The sequence below is a fragment of the Pseudonaja textilis genome, chromosome 1 (assembly GCF_049901715.1).
Source record: "Pseudonaja textilis isolate UNSWEBS1 chromosome 1, rPseTex1.2, whole genome shotgun sequence".
NCBI lineage: Eukaryota > Metazoa > Chordata > Lepidosauria > Squamata > Elapidae > Pseudonaja > Pseudonaja textilis.
This window is the reverse complement of record NC_141990.1, coordinates 70,786,462-70,801,303: the sequence shown is the minus strand read 5'-3', so window position 1 is coordinate 70,801,303 and position 14,842 is coordinate 70,786,462. Positions and strand designations below refer to the sequence as shown.

General features: G+C 36.0%; 1 protein-coding gene across 3 annotated transcripts in view; it reads left to right on the top strand.

The window, feature by feature from the left end:
• Positions 1-14,842, top strand: part of DISC1 (DISC1 scaffold protein) — a 145,858-nt gene that overhangs the window by 26,369 nt on the left and 104,647 nt on the right. For all 3 annotated transcript variants that reach the window (XM_026705192.2, XM_087937601.1, XM_087937609.1), the window contains 2 exons: positions 6,254-6,401; positions 11,934-12,054. In XM_026705192.2, coding sequence (XP_026560977.2) covers positions 6,254-6,401; positions 11,934-12,054 — 269 coding nt within the window. The remainder of the gene's footprint in view (positions 1-6,253; positions 6,402-11,933; positions 12,055-14,842) is intronic.

The following is a 14,842-nucleotide window of genomic DNA, read 5'->3' as shown; positions in this document are numbered from 1 at the left end:
CCACCTCTTATAACATTGTCATATTGAACTTTTCAGGGGATATAAACGGGTGAAAAAAGAAAAGATGCCCATGACTTCACAATCATAAAAAAAAGAAGCATTAATTGTGTTTTTTGATTCTCCTGCAGATGTCCCTGGTTGCCTTTGAGATAATGCAGATACTATACCAGGTAGCAATAGAATACTAAAATGATTTATTTTAGTAGAGTTTTAGATCATACTACTCCAGAAATGTAATTGCTGTGCCTTACAAAGTTGGTTATTGCCCCTTGCAAATTGCTAGGATTCTTTTACCAGTTTTACTGCTTTTGATATTTAGTGTAGAATTTAGAGACCTCAGCTCACAGCTTGAAAGAATTTAGATTGAAATTCCCAGTGCTAAGCTTCATGCAGTCTATCATATAAATAAGCTCGCCTGATTGCTAGCATTGTTTTCCCCTGAAACGTTAAACAGTGAAATCTTACTTCTGCTTCAGGCTGGATACAGAATGATCCAAAATCTGATGTTACAGTATTTTGATCTTGTCCTTGCTTCAATGCATATTCTTATTCAAGTGATGTATAGCTCAGGGTTGAACTGATGTTACCTGGTCAGGTAATGAAACATTTGCAAGCAAACAACCAGGCTCAGAAAACAGCAAGGATTTCTTTTATCCCAATTTATTTTTAGGCTATGAGGATGCAATTGTACCAATAGGGAAAAAAAAGTCTGCACCTGATGGCATATTTTATTTTAAAGCAATAAATAATTCTGTACAAATAATTTGCACAATAACCATGAATGTATTGAAACTCACTGCAATGAATGACATGGTATAATTTTAAAAAAAGCCATCCATGTTAATTTTTACAGAGCTCTGTGTGAAGTTGGTTTTAAAAAAGAGAAAAAAAAATGTGTGGAGGTAGTTACTGGTATCTTGATTCGTAACTTTTAATAGCTACTGGACACCTGAACTACTTGAACCCACTTGAAATTTAGTGTGCTCAGCACCATAAAATCTTAAACTACAATGCCTAATTATTAAACATTATCAGAATGTTTAAATTTGATAATGTTTCCTCCAGGGACATTTCTTTATTGGAAAAGGTATTTTATTTAATCATGTCCACAGGGAAATCTTGATTATGGCTCCAGAATAAAGAGTAATGATATTCTTTCAGAGGTATTGGGAAATTTTGCAAATGCAATTATAAAAGAACTCTTAAAATCAGCAAATTTCTCAGGAAAATGCCATCCTTTCACCTTGATAAACCAGAGGAGAAAATAAAAGGGTTTAATTTGGTGGGTGCTGTAGCTGCATGTGTGATACTTATCTGTTTAAATCACAGCTCTTTCAGAGGATAGAAAATGTATCAGATCAGTTTCAGTTTAACAGCAAACTGCAGTCGCTGTAAATGATATTGTTTGAAGATGTAAGAATACCTCCTATAATGATATATGCTGTTGATCCAATGTTGCCTTCATATGTTGATGACTTTAGGGAAATATCCTGTTTATTGATATAAATGCCAAAAAGGCATTAAGAGTTGTTAACCTAATCCTGCATAGCTCCCCCTGGTAATATAGAACTACTAACTGGACTCGAGCATACAAAACATTTGCTAGACCAATACTTGAATACAACTCATCAGTCTGGAACTCGCACTACATATTGGATATTAATACAGTCGAGAAAGTCCAGAAACATTTCATGAGAAGAGTGCTTCACTCCTCTATTCATAGCAAAATACCTTATGCCACCAGATTTGAAATTTTAGACCTAGACAACCTAGAACTACGCCGCCTTCAGTCCAACTTAAGTGTAGTACATAAAATTATCAATTGCAATGCCCTACCTGTCAATGAGCTTCAACCACAACAATACAAGAGCACACAATAGATACAAACTCAAGGTAAACCTCACCAAACTTGATTGCATGAAATATGACTTCAGCAACAGAGTGGTCAATGTCTGAAATACTCTACCTGACTCTGTGGTTTCTTCCCCAAACCCCAAAAACTTTAACTTTATACTGTCTACTGTTGACCTCACCCCTTTCCTAAGAGGTCTGTAGGGGGCATGCATAAGTGCACCAACGTGCCAACATCCCTGTCCTAATGTTTCTTTTTATTCGTATCCATTTCATGTATTCATAACTATGTTTATACTTATACCTGTTATCTAATACTTGCTTGACAAATAAAATAAATAAAAATAAATAAATATGGGCAATCTCTTGTCTGTTTGATTAAACCATATAGTGGTGCAGAGTGGTAATTTTATATTTGGGTTTATGGGATCATGGATATTAACCTCGATTATGAAGCATACCATTACAATTTGTTTTCTCTCCAACATTTTTTTAATCTCAGAATTATTTCTACAAAGTAGTAAGATCAAAAGTCAAAGGAAAGAGATTTTTCAATGCTTAAAACAAGGCGGATTTGAAATGTGTAGTTTTCTTCACTGAATTCTTCTATCTCTATCTTGATTAGGAATTTTTTTTTTGCTTTGATACATATTTTTATTTGGAAATAAATACTAATCTTTTCTAGGGTAATATAACATTAAAAAAATAATAACATGTTCATTGCCCTTATCATCATATGGTTTTAAATATAAAATAAATATATAATGTTTATATTAATGTCAATATATATTAATATTAATATTAATTATAAAAGAAAGAAAAATAAACCATGGTATTTTTTAAAATATGGAAAAGAAATCTGGATCAGAATGTTGATTGTTCCTCAAAAAAAAAATGAAATGAAGGAAAAAAATGGTGCATAATTTCCTAGTCCTGTAAACCTTTGTTTTTTTAAGCAACAATTATTAGGTGCACCAACACTTAGGAAGGAAGGATGGTGGCATTGTGGAAAAGACTTTTTTCCACTTGACCTTTACATAATGTGTCATCTTGTCCTGGAGCGCAAAAAAAAGGCACATTTGACAGATTTGACGGAGCAATAAACTGACAGACATTTATTGTTTGGAAGGATGCTTTTGTCATTTCATGTATTGGTTGTGATAAGATGGCTGATGGCACAGAAGTGACCACTGGATACATTAGTTGAAGACATTTTATTTTAATTAGTAAGTTATTTCTGTTTTTAAACTGAAGCTCAGTAACTGGTTGCCAGTATAGCTTATGGTATTGTTCAGGATGCTAGTGGAGGTGAGTCACATTCCCAGACCATTCTTCTCAATCTATGGTAAGCTCATATTGCTTTACGATGTTGGTTTGATTTGGGAACAAGCTTTTTTGTTATTAAATGCAGAATGAGGTTGTCCCCTCAGTTAGCAATGGGTGCACCACTGGAAGATCTGGAAGAATCAAGTTAGGGACAGATTGCTTGGAGAAAATCTATCTACTGTATGTGTGCTAAGAGTCAACAATTCTTGAACTATAATCAATAAGTCAATCAAAGTTATCTGCTTTATTGTACGATTGTTACCAATCTCGGCCTTTTTAGACTATGGCAACTTGTTTTGTTTTGTCCCAAGTAGCTTTTAGATACATTAAAAAAATATTTTGCTCATTGTAGAGCTTCAAGAAACATCACTCAGTGCAAGCCAGTCCTGAGAAGAGCTGATTCCTGACTGCTAACAGATTTGCTGTGTTCCAGGGCTAGAGAAGCAGTCACATTTGCTCTTTTATTCATGGCCATCTTTTTCCAGGAGCTCAAGGTGTTTGGCATAATTGTTTGGGCTTCCATAATTGCTGTGAAAGCAAATTTTCCCCATAAAGGAGAATATTTAGAGCTCAGGGTTGAAATGAAGGTTCTTTGGTACTCTGTGAGCTTGGTTGTTTTCTTGCAGACATTTCATTATTCAAACTAGGTAACGTTATCCCTGATGATGTTATCTAGTTTGGGTAATGAAACTAGGTCTGCAAGAAAACAATCAGGCTCACAGAGTATCAAGGACCCCTCAAAAATTTCCCATCTTATCTTCATAGCAGTTCTATGAGGTAAGATAGGCAAAAGGATAGTTGTCACCCAAGAGAAGTTTAACTCTGTGACTTGAACCACACTAGAGTCTTATGCCCTCATTTTGATTAGGACAGACAGTAATTGTCCTCTAAGAGATTAAGTTAACCTAATAAACATTAAATTATTAATTCTGCAAAAGCTATTTCAATAGGACAGTATATTTTTCCATAAATATTTCTGAACCACTTGCTTTCAAGAGGAATCTGAGAAAATCTTTTCTTTTTACCTTTTATGTAGCTTATTTTTTTTCTGAATTCTTGATTGGTTTTTCCAGTCTAAGACTTTAATTTAACATCATTCATTGTCAGGAGGAAATATTTGGGTTTATTTTGTTTATGGGAGGGAGGCTGCTCACAATAAAATGTGCATATCCCTACAACCACACTTTTGCTCTGGAAAATGAAGATTTCTTATGAGTTTTGTATAGTTATCAGTCTGAAATCTGTTGTATTCTTTTAATGGTTTCTCTAGATTAACAGATCAGGCCTGCAAAAATAGTAGTGGCAACTAGATAGCAGTAAAAAGAATAGAAAATACTTTGCTACCAACTAGTGTTCATCAAATTTCTGTACCTTGATCAGTTAATCTTAATTATTTTCAATTTCATGGAGATATTTCTTGTCTCTAATGAAAATGTTCACAAGCCTATGATTTTCCGTTTGGATAAATCTTAGTTCAGATTATATTTTCATTTCTCCTTAGCACCTGGGCAGATTTTCCTTCTAAGATGTAATAATAATAGTAAATCTGAGTGTATTTGCACAGCTGAGAGGATAACCATATATTAAACAGAATGAAAAACAGTGATTGTGCTTGTAAGTGATGAAAGCATTGAGGATTTTTTGTCACTTAGACAAAACAAGTATTAAATTTTACTTTGAAGAGTGCATATTCAAATGCTCTGTATAAAATTATAATACAAGTAAAAGAAGAAAATGACACTTTCTAAATTGTAAGTTATTAATGAATAAAATGTCTTTTTTAATTTGACGAAGAAGTAATAATTGTTTTCAGGTTTGCCCTTTGATCAAGCTCTTAAAGGTCCTCAAAAGTAAATTCAGTGTAAGTGATAATCTAAATTATAAGTATTTTAAGGAGGAATTTAAAATTAACTTGCATAGAGTATGTGTTGAGATTAGTGCTGAAAACACTTCAAATGAATTTTGGCAGCAGTTGAACGCAGTTACAGAATGAACCAAACTTTTAAAACTTTATACAGTAATAAATAGAATAGATTTTTGATCTATTCTAGATTGAGCCTTCCTCAATCTGATATGGTGTATATATATTCTCAAGCCAGATTCTCAAGCCAGAATGACCAACATGGGGCTTCTAGGGCAACCTTTCTTAAAAGCACCAAATTAGAAGAATGTTGGCCTGCTGACACAACATTCTGAAAATAGCACTAAATATAACAAGGCCACAGATCACAATTTCTGGTTATTGTTTTGGGAAATCTTGGGCAATGCGAGGGCAGAAGCTGAAAAGTCTTAATATTCTGTTTCTTATCTTACACTCTGCAAAAAGAAAAGAAAAGAAAAGAAAGTGTGATGTGGAGTCTTTGCTCTCTCTTTCCTCTATGCCTGGCCTGAAGGTCATGTTGTGTTTGGGTTTTAGAGACCTAAAGTGTGAGGTCCAATAGCAGCCTTCCTCTCTCTCCCCCTGGGCCTTTCTGGGGACCTTAGGAAGAATCTGTCCCCTTTCCTATGGCTGTTGCCTAATTAGCATCATGATACGTTTAACCTCAGAATTTGCTAGTGAAAATCTGTCAAGAGTGAAGTGATTATGGAGGTATGATTAGGGTTATCAGATGTCTGAATAGACAAAGGAGGACTTAGATTTACAGCAAAAATACTGATAAAAATGTACGTTAGGCCTACATATAAGTGGAATTACTGGTTTTCAACAGCAATGTTTTTCAAGAAATCTTGTTTTAAAGAACATGCTAATAATAATATTGAATCAATGATGATGTGTTTTTCACATTTCACCACAGAAAGATTCGATGAGTTGTGATATACAAAAGTAATCCTATAGTTGAAGGTGATTGCTGGAATCAGGAAATTAAGCAGCATTAAGTCTAGGGTGTCAAGTCTGTCAACGGATATTTTTCAGCTCTGTTTTTAAAAATTGTATCCATTAAAAAAATAAAATCAGTTAAAATATTTCACAAATAAATGTTTTCTGCATATCTAATATCGCGTTGTCATTTGATTTCAGACAAATTGTAACATACTATATAGCATTTGATAACTCAATTCTCTCTTGTTTTCCTAGCTGAGAAATTTAGAAGAAGACTTGAGGAGCTGCATAAAGAGAAAAGTTTGCTGAATTTTCAACTTCCTTCACAGCATCCTTCCATTAGCAGCTTTTTGGAGAAATTGAGAGCCTACTCTCAAATGACATTGTATGATGGGGCTCATAAGTAAGTGTGCAAGAACCTGCTGCCTTTCCACACAATGTTTGTGTGTGCTGTCCTGTACTTACATGCAAATAAATTGAGTGTTAGTGTTAATTCCACTTTATAATGCCTTGGTAAGACCACACCGCCTCCAGTTTTGGTCATCACGATGTAAAAAAAGATGTTGAGGTTCTAGAAAGAGTGCAGAGAAGAGCAAAGATGATTAGGGGCTGGAGGCTAGATCACATAAAGAACAGTTGCTGAAATTGGGTATGTCTAGTTTAATGAAAAGAAGCGCTAAGGTTAACAAGTAACAGTGTTCCAATATCCCAGGGGTTGCCACAAAGAAGAAGGAGTCAAGCTATTCTCTAAAGCAGGGGTCCCCAACCACCGGTCCCCAGACTGGTACTGGTCCATGGAACAATTTCTACCAGGCCGCCGGTTTGCTGGGCGCCGCCATCTTGTTTTGATGAAAAAGTGCTTCTGGTGAGCTTTTCCAGGTGGAAAGCGGCGTTTAGGTGCTGAAAGAATCCTCGTGCCTTAGTTTCATCGGCGGGAGCCTGCTTCGAACAAAACTAAGGCGTGAGGTTTCTTTCAGCACGCATGGCAAGGCGAGCCGAGCGACCGTCCCGAAGCCGTCACGAAGCCCATCGACACAGGTGCAAAGGAGGAGTTGAAGGTGGTGGGGAGAAGCGGGGGACGGCTGGCTGGCCGGTCGCTCGGCTCGCCTTGCCATGCGTGCTGATGCCAGTACCGGGCTGCGGATGATTTTGTGATGCCAGTACCGGGCCGCAGCACAAAAAAGGTTGGGGACCACTGCTCTAAAGTACCTGAGGGTAGGTCAAAAAGCAATGGATGGAAACTAATCAAGGAGAGAAGCAACTTAGAGTTAAGGAGAAATTTCCTGACAGTTAGAGCAATTAAGCAGTGAAACAACTTGCCTCCAGAAGTTATGGATGCTCAACACTGGACGTTTTAAAGAAGAGATTGGGCAACCATTTGTCTGAAATGGTGTAGGGTTTCTTGCCTGAGCAGGGGGTTGCACTAGAAGACCTCCAAGGTCCCTTCCAACTCTGTTATTCTGTTAGTGCAGTGCATATATAAGAACCTGAGCAGGGAAATAAGATCTTGCCATAAAATGCTTCAAAGCAAAGTGCAACGTTCACCTTAATTTTTCCTTCTATCATAAAGGGTTAACCCTTTTCTTGAGTGTTAACGGAGGTGATCTGTTTTGAATAGTATACAGGTTTTGTGTAAATGCTAAGCATTTGATGATGATAACTGTTTGGGAGCACAGTCCAGTGGGAAAAAGTTTACTGGCAATCTTTATTGGAATATATGTGCAAGTCCTAGAGATTTGAAATTGGCTTGCACAATAGAGCATACCAATGGATTGTACTTTTACCAATTTACCAATGTATAAATAGTTACAAAATTTAATCTGAAGAGCTGTCTTCTTCAATCAGTTGCCAAACATTTTTTTTTAAGGCTATAGCTTCCATAATTACCATCCGGAAAATCTAAGAATTGCATTTCTGTCACTTGTGGGAAACTACTTTAGAGTAATTTTTAGATTAGTATCCATAGCAAAATCCTGAATTTATTTATTTTATTGTACTTCTCCTTAACCACCTGTGCCAGAAATGATAACATTGCAGTCCATTACGACTCATGTAGCTTTCCCTGCCTCTCTCTGAAAAATTAATAGTTGTGCTGAAAATAGCAAGCATCCACACATTTTTCATTGTATCCATCCTTCTGCTGGATTTGCTGTCTGGTAGGCTATTGGCAAAGGCGGCATTGACATCAGGAATCCTTAAGCTGAAGACTTTTCTACAGCTGATTAGTTTCCATACAAATTTCCTAAGTAATTTGTTGAAGCATAGGATTGTTGGAGTAAATACTGAAGAAATAGAAGACCACTTAGCTGCAAAATTGATAACAATTTTTAAATTGGAAATCGTATGCATGTATTGCATCCGAATTTACTCTTTGAAAAACTTTCAAATATTCCCAGAAAAATCTGGGCAATTCTGATGAAGAGTTAATGGTGCCTCGCTAGTTTGAGCTGAGCAAGCACAGGTTAAGTTTATTCATGTAACTTTTCTTTGTTTATTATTATTTGTTTTTATTGGCAATAACATTGTAAGAAAAATATGAGGACTGAAAATCTCTATTTGTTTCCCTAAGAAAAAAACAATTTTTGTTGTCATGACCATGAAATACGGGTAGTCCTTGACTCACAACCACAACTGAGCCCCAAATTTCTGTTGTTAAGTGAGATATTTGTTAATTGAATTTTGCCCCATTTTACAACCTTTCTTGCCTCAGTTGTTAAGTGAATTACTGCAATTAGTAATCTGGACACCGCAACGGTCATAAATATGAACCAGTTGCCAAGCATCTAAATTTTGATCACACAATCATGGGGATGCTGCAAAGGTAGTTGCGGTGAAAAATGATCGTAAGTCACTTTTTTCAGTGGCATTGTAACTTCGAATGGTCACTAAACAAACTGTTGTAAGTCAAGGACTACCTGTATTTGGTCACTGGGAAAATGGCTGAAACCTGTGAATCTGCCTCTGAGTTTATATCTGTATTTTTTAAATGTGTTGGCTACCCGTAAATATTTTGTTACTTATTGATATGAAGATTATATATAAGCAGGGCTTCCTTAAATATTAAGAAAATTGGAGTAGGACAAATGTATGTAAGATGGCCTCCTTGTGTACCAGACAAGGAGTCCTGATCTCCAAGCCTGACTGAAAGACTACTGGATGTATCCAACTGTTGACAGATTGGCTGAATCATGTGATTAATTATGAATTGTATTTGGAGTGATTTTTGTTCTTTTCAGGCCTCTGTGTATTGGGTTTTAGAATAGTATATTCAAAGACATGGATATTTAGTATAAGTGGAATATTTTGTCCAATAAGTGAGAATAGAAAGTGTAATCATGCTACCAAACAGCATAAAGAACGATTAAATTATTTATCTGGCTGCACTGAATGAAACTAATAGTCTAGTGTGAGAAAAGATTTATTGGCACAATGGATTTTCCTTCAATTAAAAGAGGCAACTGTATCTTACTGTGCAATTAGGACATTGATCATCTACACAGAAATATCACAAAATTGATTAAACATGTTTAAAGCTATTTCAAAAAGCTCTGTACCCTTACTATTAATCAAAGACTTTTACTTTTTTCTACAGAACAAACCATTGGCACATACAACATGGCATCGTGCCATGATTTAAGAAGCAATAAGTTATTGCTAAATGATAGGTAGATAAATATACAAGGTTAAGTATTCTAAATTGACATATTCATTATTATATATTCAAGGGAGTCAGTAAGGGAATAGGCTGCATTTACGCATTTGCCTGCGGTCAGTAATTGTCGTATTTTTGGCAAAGAAAATGTATGATACACATAGAAACAAAAAATTGAAGGACAGACAGGAGGATGAGCCGCTACTAAGGCAAATAAAGGGACTTGAGCTTGGGCCAAGAAAGCAACCTTTCCTTCCTTCCTTCCTTCCTTCCTTCCTTCCTTCCTTCCTTCCTTCCTTCCTTCCTTCCTTCCTTCCTTCCTTCCCTCCCTCCCCCCCTCCCCCCCTCCTTCCTTCCTTCCTTCCTTCCTTCCTTTTTTCTAAATAAATAAATAAATATTTATAAAAAATTAAATAACTCTATAAATAACAATTTCTCTCTTTTAATTTATAATCCAGAATGGAAAAGCAACAAATAAAAGTGAGCCTCCTCCTGGCTTTTCTCTATAATCTTAACTCTTTGATCCCCTTCAGCTGTTTATAGCTTTACAGTCTATGATTTTATTTTATTTTATTTTGGGATTGTCAATAACGCTTTGTTTAAAAAAATCAACCCATCATTTCTGTTGGAAAATTTAAAATTTCCCCTTCCCAATGAAGGTATGTTTATATAATTAATTCAAAGGCACTTTAAACAATTTCCCAAATTTGACCGATCCCTTTATCCATTTTTAATTTTCTTAGTTCAAAATCTTGGTAAGATTGGTAAAATCTTGTTTTGCTTTTAATTACTTTAAAAATCCTTATAGTTTTTTATTATTTCATTTTAATTACACCCTGGGCCAAAGGAACTCTCATCAGGTAGGTATCAGCCTTTCCAAGTAGACTAGACAGGAAACACAACCAAATGAGAGTTGATTCTATTTTATTATAAGATTACACTACATCAGACGTGTTCCAAGTCTGATGATACAAATCTCCCACTATCTCTTTTACAGGCTGATATGTTAGTGAGGTTCTTTTCTGAGTCTCTTTCTTTATCTATTATGCAGTTGTGGGTTATGTTCTCTCTTATCTGTTTGTTTTGTAGGCAGGATCTCTTCCTCTCCCTCCCTCCTCCATCCCTGTTTCCCAAAGTTATTCTCATATTCCATTACACCAGCTGGTCTAGTTGTTCTTCTGTTCAGAAGGCCCTTGTATTTGTAACACAAAGTGTACATTGCAACATTGGTGCTTAGGTGAGCCCAGGTTTGTTTGTTTATACACACACACACACACACACAATTTTTTAAGATAAACATATACAGAGAAAACATAAAAACATGTTTTAGCCCAGGATTTTTTTTAACTGGCTCCGCTGGGGCTGTGAACTTTGTTTCTTCCATGCTTCCCAGTGTTCGTATCCATGGACTGTGAAGATCTAGAACAATTCATCATGTCCAGTTTGCCATGGGGCAACTTTCTGCAGGACAAAAGTTACACAATATTGAAGAAATGGTGAAATAGAATCATTAAAGAAAGGATGCAATAGGAGGGACAAAATGAAATGTGAATGACAATTTTTTAAATGACAGTTATTTTAAATAATTAAATAAAATTGTTGAATTGTTCCACAGCAAACTGGTCCGTTGGTGAATTGGCTGCAGTGAATTGTCCCCATGGTGAGTTGGCCATGGCAAACTAGCCGTGGCAAGTTGGCCATGATGAATTGTCCCATTCTGTCCCTATGGGGTTTTCTTGCAAGGAGCTGCATTCTGGAGCAGATATGGGCAACCTCTTGACTTGTCCATATCCAGAGAAGCTTTGATGAAACCCAGTTGCCAGTTTCCACCTTAGCATCATCTCTGATCTTTGGAGACATATCAGTTCACCATTTTTCTCCACCTAGAAACTCCTTAGATATTGTATTTTAATCAGGGGAATGGCATCTTTTGTCAAACTTCTAAAGCAATTTACAGCAGCTGACTGCTGAAGTACTATAAAATACATACATGTTCAACCTTCGTCTGATTTTGTATATTCAGTAAATGAAGTATCATTATGTGGATAGGAAGTTTTCTCTACTAAACCATTTCACTGCTAAATCTTTGAAGAAATAATTGTTTATTTAGCCTTTCTAATCCCATCCTGGCATTCTACAGATATATTGGACTGTATGTTGAGTTTCTGATCATTAGTTTCTGATCAATTGTAGTCCAATACATTTGGGAAGTCACCAGATTGGGGGAAAATTGTAACAAAATTCATTATGTATATTCATTAATATTTATGAATGCTGTAACAGGAAAAGGAATCTTCTCCTTGAAAAAAGTGATCAGAAGATATCAAACCTTCTGTACCACGAAAAGATACAGATTCCAGATACAAAACGGGACCAGCTGCTTGAGGAAAAGAAGTGGATACAGGTAAGCAGAATATGATGCACTTTCTGGGATGGTATTATTGAGATTACATGCACAGATAAACAAATATACTGCTTAGCACATATATTTGTTGTTGCATGACTAAAAGTTTGAGTAAATCTACCTGTTACTTGAAAAACAAGGGAAGCTGGGACCATAAGAATTATGCAAATCTTTTGAAAAACATGTGGATGTTCAATGTTCAGTTTAGTGGACATGTTTTTTATCTTACAGTATTATTTTTCAAATGTATTTATTAATCTCTCTCTAGTTTTCTTTTTAAAAAGTCTTCCTAATAGCTTGATAGTCCATGCAATTAGTATGGCAATCAGTATTTATTTATTTGCTTGCTTACTTACTTATTAATTACATTTATATGGCCACACATCTCACTGAAATTGATTCTGGGCAGCTTACACCATTAAAATTCTGAAATATAAAAAAACTATATAAGCAGGGGTGGGATTCCAATTTTTTTTTAACAACTGGTTCTGTGGGTGTGGCTTAGTGGTCATGTGACCAGGTGGACATGGCTTGGTGGTCATGTTATTGGCTGGGCATGGCCAATTCAATATCACTCACATCGAGGCACACATCTCCTCGCCTGGCTTCTCATGACTATGGGGATGCTTCAACAGTCGTAAGTGTGAAAAATGGTCATACGTCACTTTTTTCAGTGCCAGTGTAACTTTGAATGGTCACTCCACACAAACAAAGTACCAGCAAAGGAAGGGAAAAAAACTCCAGAGACGTTCCTGAGACAGGAAGTCTAGTCCTGCCAAGAATGTAATAAGGGTTAATGGAGAGGCAGTTTCTGAAAGCAACCCCAGAATGTTTCCTTCCTGCCTTCCTTACAGGATTAGGCCAGTAATTTCTTCTAACAACCAGTTCTCCAAACTGTTTAGAAGGTTAACAGCTGGTTCTAGCAAAGAGGTGCGAACTGGTAGAATCCCACCCCTGTATATAAAGGAAGGAGAAGGAAGTGGAATATTGCTTGAGTCCTTTTTGCTAGATTTGATCTATTGTGTTTGTTATTCATTAATTATTGGAACATTACTGGAAAAATTCTTACCAAAATGGTATTGTTACCACCAGCACAGTTTCTACTGCAGTGTTAACTGTTCTATTCTTCTGGCAAAATAAGCAATATCTTTAAAGTTTATTAACAGTACATTTAAGCTAGAAGAATTGACTCAGAATATAAGCTGATGTTGTAATAAATGAGTATATAGAAATACAGATAGCATTTTAGCATTTCTGTTCTTTCAAAAAGAAGAAACTACAAAACAAACAAACTGTATCAAAAAATGAGAATATTGGTAGCTCAGGGTTGAAATGAAAGCTCCTTGATAGCAATAGCACTTAGACTTATATATTGCTTCAAGTGCTTTACAGCCCTCTCTAAGTGGTTTACAGAGTCAGCATGTTGCCTCCAACAATCTGGGCCCTCATTTTACCGACCTTGGAAGGGTAGAAGGCTGAGTCAACCTTGAGCCTGGTGAGATTTGAACTGCCAAATTGCAGGCAGCCGGCAATCAGCAGAAATAGCCTGCAGTACTGCATTTTGACCATTGCACCGCCACAGCTCTCTGAGATATTCTCTGAGTTTGGTTTTTTTCTTGCAGATGTTACATTGCTCAAACTAAACAAGATCATCAGTGATGGGAGTGAGGTTTGTTCTCAATTTATAAGACAGGCCAGTAGAATATAAACAGAGAGCAAACCCCATTCCCTACTAGCACTGGTGATGGGGAAGAAAACAACCAAGCTCAGATAACACAAGGACCCCTCAAATATCAATATATCACCATGAATCCTAAGAATCTATGTTTTCTTCCTTTTCTGACATTAATACTGATTATCAACACTTAACTACCTGTATTATCAGATTTTCAGCTACAGGATAGGTTATTTTTACCTCATTTTAAGAAAATAAGGGTTTATCGTTGTATTTTCCATCTGAAGACTATTGAATTTCTGACATAATTCCCAGATTGATAGTGCAGAGAATGAATGTGTTTGGGCTACAAGCTTGATTTTCTACTCAAAATAGCAGACCTGATGTTGTCCTGATGACCTCTTTTATCTTCTTGACAGAGGTTGAAGCATTAGCTAGCCTGTACTTTTCCTACTAAATCTTTCAGGCAGGGGAATAAATAGGATGTATCTGAGGCTGTATATAGTAAGTGTAAACTGAGTTTCTTCAGCCAATTCATTGAATCAAGAAAGAAATCTGGTTCATCTTGAGATACTGAATATAACTGCAAAGTTAAATTAACTTTTAAGTTTTGGCTTGACATCAACAATATGCTTTTTCAACGTTACTGCCTGTTGCGATTTTGAATTCATGCCTTTATCTTGTAATTTGTATAATAAATAAGATGCAGCCTGGAGGTTTGAATGAAAAGATTGGACAACAATTTGTCTGAAATGGTAGTGGGGGTTGGACCAGAAGACTTCCAAGGTTCCTTCCAATTTAGCTGTCCTATTATTCTATTCTATAATTCTGTTATTCAGTCCTAAAAAATGTAGGCCACACACAGAAACTCAAAAATTAGTGGATTTTGCATATGTTAACTATACCCAGCCGTGTTAAACCAATCAGCAAAGGTGAAACTTTGGCCTTTTAAAGGGATGTTGAATCATTTATGAATACCTTGGCTCAATGATGAATCTGGACATTTTAAAAGCATGATTTTATTATGGGATTTTTGTCTCAGTACATATTGCTCTTCAGGTGAAGAGGGCTGATTTGATTGATTGGCCTGATCTATAAATTCTTTCCAGGCAT